At 62.7% G+C, this 4,821-nt stretch overlaps 1 protein-coding gene across 1 annotated transcript; it reads right to left on the bottom strand.

Moving 5' to 3' along the window:
• Positions 1–3,841: 3,841 nt before the first annotated feature.
• On the bottom strand, positions 3,842–4,573 carry LOC113981288 (bridging integrator 2-like; the record flags this gene model as incomplete). The annotated part of the gene is made up of 1 exon (XM_027708605.1): positions 3,842–4,573. A coding segment is annotated over one exon (732 nt), but the record flags the coding sequence as incomplete, so codon positions are not given.
• Between the last annotated feature and the right edge of the window lie 248 nt (positions 4,574–4,821).

Consider the following 4,821-nt stretch of genomic DNA (forward strand, 5'->3'; position numbering starts at 1 on the left):
CGTCAGAGCTGCCAAAAATAGGGATAAAAGGGATAAATTCCCACTCAGTTCTCCATCACCTACGCTCAGGTGGGAACGAGCTCCCTCCATTCCTTCCAGTTGAGGGGCTGGGATCCGTCAGAGCTGCCAAAAATAGGGATAAATCCCCACGGAACGGCCCGAAAGGCTCCGCGCGAGGGGGATGGGGCAGCACCAGTAACGCACTGGTGTTAGTGGGGCTGAGCGGGGAGAGCCGGGGCGGGGAAGGACCAGCCCCCGACCGGCTTCGCTCCTAAACTCTTGAGAGCTTCAGATTGCCCGAAACGCCTCGAAATCGCCCCAAATCCGGGGCAGGGAAAAACCAGCTCCCGACCGGCTTCTCTCCCGAACTTTGAGAGCTTCAGATTGCCCGAAACGCCTCGAAAATGCCCCAAATCCGGGGCCGAGGGGCGACGCCGCGGCCGGAACGTTGAGTCGCCGGACCCACCTCGGCTCTGCCCGACGGGGACCCCCCGGGACCCCCCCAAAAACTGGTGCCCGCGGTGGCTCCTGCGCTCCTCGGGGATTGCGGGACTCGGTGACTCAGCGGAGTCGGGAGCGGATCAGATTTAATCGTTTATTTATTTTTAAAGAACAAAAGAGGAAATGGAGCGGCGGGAGCTCGGCCCGGGGCCAGGAGCGGGAGGGGGGGGGTGTGGCCACGGGAATTCGGGGCCGAATGGAGGCGCAGGAATTCCCAAATTTTCCAAAAAAAGTTGGTTTTACCCCCTCCTGGCAGCTCCATCCCCCCGGCTCGGGCTCCGCCGCTCGCTAAACTCCGCTTTACTTCAACCCAGCTTTGCTTTGAACCCAGTTTTTCTTTAAACGCAATTTTACTGTAAGCCTGGTTTTAATTTAAACCCGGGTTCCCTTTAAACCCAGTTTTCCTTTAAACCCAGTTTTGCTTTAAACCCAGCTTTGCTTTAAAACCAGCTTTGCTTTAAACCGGTTTTTTTAAGAACCGCTTTTAAAATCCCGCTTTGTTTCGATTTAATTCAATTTTAATTTGTTTACTTTAAACCCGGTTTTGCCGTAAACGCGGCCTTGCTTTAAACCCGGTTTTTCTTTTAAACCCAGCTTCTCATTAAACCCGATTTTATTTTCCAACCCAGTTTTCCTTTCGACCTGGTTTTGCTTTAGTCCCGGCGTTATGTTCAGTCCGGCTTTTCTTTAAACTTGATTTTGCTTTAAACCCCTTTCACTTTAAACCCAAGTTTGCTTTCATTAAACCCAAGCCTTTCATTAAACCAAGCTCTGAATCAAACCCGATTTTGCTTTAAACCCGGCCTTCCTTTAAATCCACTTTGCTTTAAAGATGATTTTGCTTTAAACACAGTTTTGCATTAAATCCAGGGTTGCCTCAAACCCAGCTTTGAATTAAACCCAGTTCTGCTTTAAACCCAGTTCTGCTTTAAGCCCGACTTATTAAACCCGGCTTTGATTCAAAGCTCCTCCGGGCCTGGGGAGGCCACAGGTCCTTCCCAAAGCCGAGCCCAACCTTCCCGCGGAGCAGCCGCTGCTCTGGGAGCCGCTGGCTTCGGAGCCAAAACCGGGTCCAGTTTCCCCCCCTCAAAAAGTAAAAAAATCGGGATTTAAGGGAAAAAGAGGAAAAGGCGCCGATGGACGGAACGGGAGCTGCCCCGAGCCTCAGGGAGGGTTTCTTGGGAAGCATCCGGGTGGGAAACACAAACCAGTTCTGCGCCCACAACACCCGAAAACCGGGAATGTGGGATTCAAGGCACCCGGAAAACGGAATCCTGGGTCCCGCGTAAGGGAATTCTGGGACCCGCCAGGGGTTTAAGCGGAATTTTCTCGGAGGGAAAGGCTCAAATTCCATCAAAGAATCCACGGCCGCGGGAGCGGAGCTGCTCGGGCTCTATCCCGGGGGAGGGATGATCCCGATGGATCCCGTCTCGGGATCGCGGAAAAGAACTCGCCAAAAAATAATTCGGGAAGGATCCGGCGCTTCCCAGCACGGAAAACCAACCACGGGATGTTCGGCGGTGCCGGGCCGGGATGCGGCCGGTGGGAAGCGGGGGGGGGTGACTCATTCCCGGCTGGATCCCGACAGATCCCGACGGATTCCCACGCGTTTTTAGAGCAGGGTTGTGGAAAAACCCTCCTCTTCCTCGTTCCTGGGCTCCGGAACCGTTCCCAAGGGAAACCTCTCCCTGTTCCACCGCTCTGATCCCAAAAACTCCTCCGAGGAGCATTGGGGATGCAACCCCGCCCCCCTTCCCATTCGCATTCCAGGCGGATGGAGGATGGGATGAGCAGACCACCCCCGCGGGTTGATTTTGGGGATGTTGGAGGGCACCTTCCCAGCCCCACATTCCCATTCCCGACGGGTAGAGGGCGGGATAAACAAACCATCCCCACAGGGATTTTGGAGGGTGCTTGGCAGCCCCCCATTCCCATCCCCATTCCCATTCCCACTCCCATTCCCATCCCCATTCCCATCCCCATTCCCATCCCCATCCCAATTCCCCTTCCCATCCCCATCCCCATTCCCATCCCCATTCCTATTCCCCTTCCCATCCCCATCCCCATTCCTATTCCCCTTCCCCTTCCCATTCCCATTCCCAGCGCACGGAGGGCGGGAGGAGCCGCTCACCCTCATTTCTTCCCCCCGGGATCAGCACTTTTTGCTCCCTCCCGTTTCCCCCCCCCCCCGCCCCCTCCTCCAGCTTTCCTGCGGATTTCCCGCTTTTCCGCCTCTCCCCGCGCCAGGATCCGGCCTTTTCCCTCCCTTCCCGCCCCAAATCCCGCTGGAAAACGCGCGGCCCATCCCCGACGTTGCAGCTTCACCCCCCCAAAAAAATCCCGCCCCGCGGGATCCCGGCGGTGCCTCCTCGCCCCAATCCCGTTCCCTCCGCAACCACCCGCTCCAAACCCCCCCCGGGGAATCGGGAATTCCAGGGGAGGGGGCGCATCCCGGGATCCGCGTCCCCCCCTCTCCTCCTGCCCTTACCTGCCGGTTGCAGGTGAGGGCGTTGCCCAGGTGAGGGCGTGGCCCTTTCCCTGCCTCACCTTTCCAGTTTGGCCGGAACGAGGAGCGGCCCCGGGGATCCTCCTCCCTCCCCCCGCCCCGTTAACCCCTCGCTGGCGGCTGGGAACGGGCTTTTGGGGGGAAAAACGGGGGGATTTGGGGGCGCGGGAGGGGAAAATCGGGGTGTTTTGGGGTTTTTTTTTGCGGGACGCCTTTTCCCTGGGTCCCGTGTGCTGGAGGGGGGGGACACACAGCGGGACAACCCCCCCCCCGCACCCTTCAGTCACCCTAAACCCGCCGGTGGGGACCCCTCCCCGATCCCAGACGGAGATTTGGGGGTTTTGTCGAAATTTCCCACCTTTATTTCCGACGAGAGAGGGAGGGAGGGGGGGGTCGGGAAGCGCATCCCGAGGAAGGAATTTGGGGCAGACGCCCCCGTTTCCCGCGGGCTCAGGGGGTGCTGAGGGGCTCGGGGGGGTCCTGGGTGGGGGATTCACCGCGTGGGGTGTCCCGGCTCTTTTCCTGGCTCGTGTCCTGCTCCGGTGTCCCGGGACAGCCCTGGGAGAGACACGGGGGAGTCACCGACACCTCGCGACCCCCTTAAACAAGATCCCAAAACGAGCCCCCCCCCGGGGGGGGGGAGGGCCGGGCCCCCCCCCCCCCCCCCCCCCCCCCCCGCAGCAGCGTCTCACAGGGCTGGCTCTGTCCCCCGGACCCCCCTCCCCGTGTCCCAATGTCCCCATGTCCCCTTGTCCCTCCCGGGTGCCCCCCCAAAAACCGGGAATCCCCCCCCGGGGGTGTCACCCAGAACTTTCTCCCACCAGTTCCACTCACCCGCGGCTCCGCGTCCGCCCCCTCCGCGCTGTCCCCGCGCTGTCCCCCGGCCCCGCCGGGCTGTCCCGGCTCCCGCACGACATCGCGGGGGACATCCGGCCTTGGGGACATCCGGCCCTCCCCGCCGGTGGCCGCGGTGGCGGCGGCTGTCCCCGGCTCCGGCGGCGCGGTGCCGGTGGCCCGGGCGACGGCCTCGGACAAAATCAGCGACGCCAAGGAGGTGGCGATGCCCTCGGGCCCCCCCAAGGAGGTGGCGATGCCCTCGGGGTCCCCCCGCGCCCCGCTGTCACCCCCCCGGCCGGAGGGGTCGGGTGTCGCCGGTGTCCCCACAGACGCGGCGCGGGGGTCGCACTCCGGGGTGTCGTCGCTGGACACCGACACTGTCACCGATGTCCCCTCGCCGTGGCCAGGGTCGCGCTCTGGGGTCTCCTCGCTGGACACCGACGCTGTCCCCGCTGTCCCCTCGCCGTGGCCGGGGTCGCCCTCCGGGGTGCCCTCGCTGGACACCGACTCCGTGTCCAGGGACCCCGCGCTGGCGGGCGAGGCGGGGGGCGGCCCGGGGGACACGGCCCCCAGGTCCCCGTTGGCGGTGGTGGCATCGAGGGCAGCGCTGCCACCCCCCCCGGGGGACCCCGGTGTCCCCTCGGGCGCCTTGTCCGGGCAGGGGAACATCGGCGGGGGGCTCAGGGGGGGGGAGATGATCAGAGAGCGGCGGTTGCTGCGGGGAGGGGGACACACAAAGGGGGTTCAGCCCCAAATGCGGATGTCCCCAAACGCCCCTGGGGACACTGGGGGGGCACGGCAGTGTCACCGTCCCGCTCGCGGGTGTCGCTTCCCCAACCGGCGGGACCCGGAATAATCACCCCGAGACCAGTGCTCCCAGTGTCACGCCAGTGCCCCCCCCAGTGTCCACAGTGTCGCCCCAGTGCCCCCCCAGTGTGTCCCCAGTGACCCCCCAGTGCCGCCCCAGTGTCCCCCCC

Source organism: Neopelma chrysocephalum, unplaced genomic scaffold, assembly GCF_003984885.1.
Source record: "Neopelma chrysocephalum unplaced genomic scaffold, ASM398488v2 Primary Assembly neopelma1_96402, whole genome shotgun sequence".
NCBI lineage: Eukaryota > Metazoa > Chordata > Aves > Passeriformes > Pipridae > Neopelma > Neopelma chrysocephalum.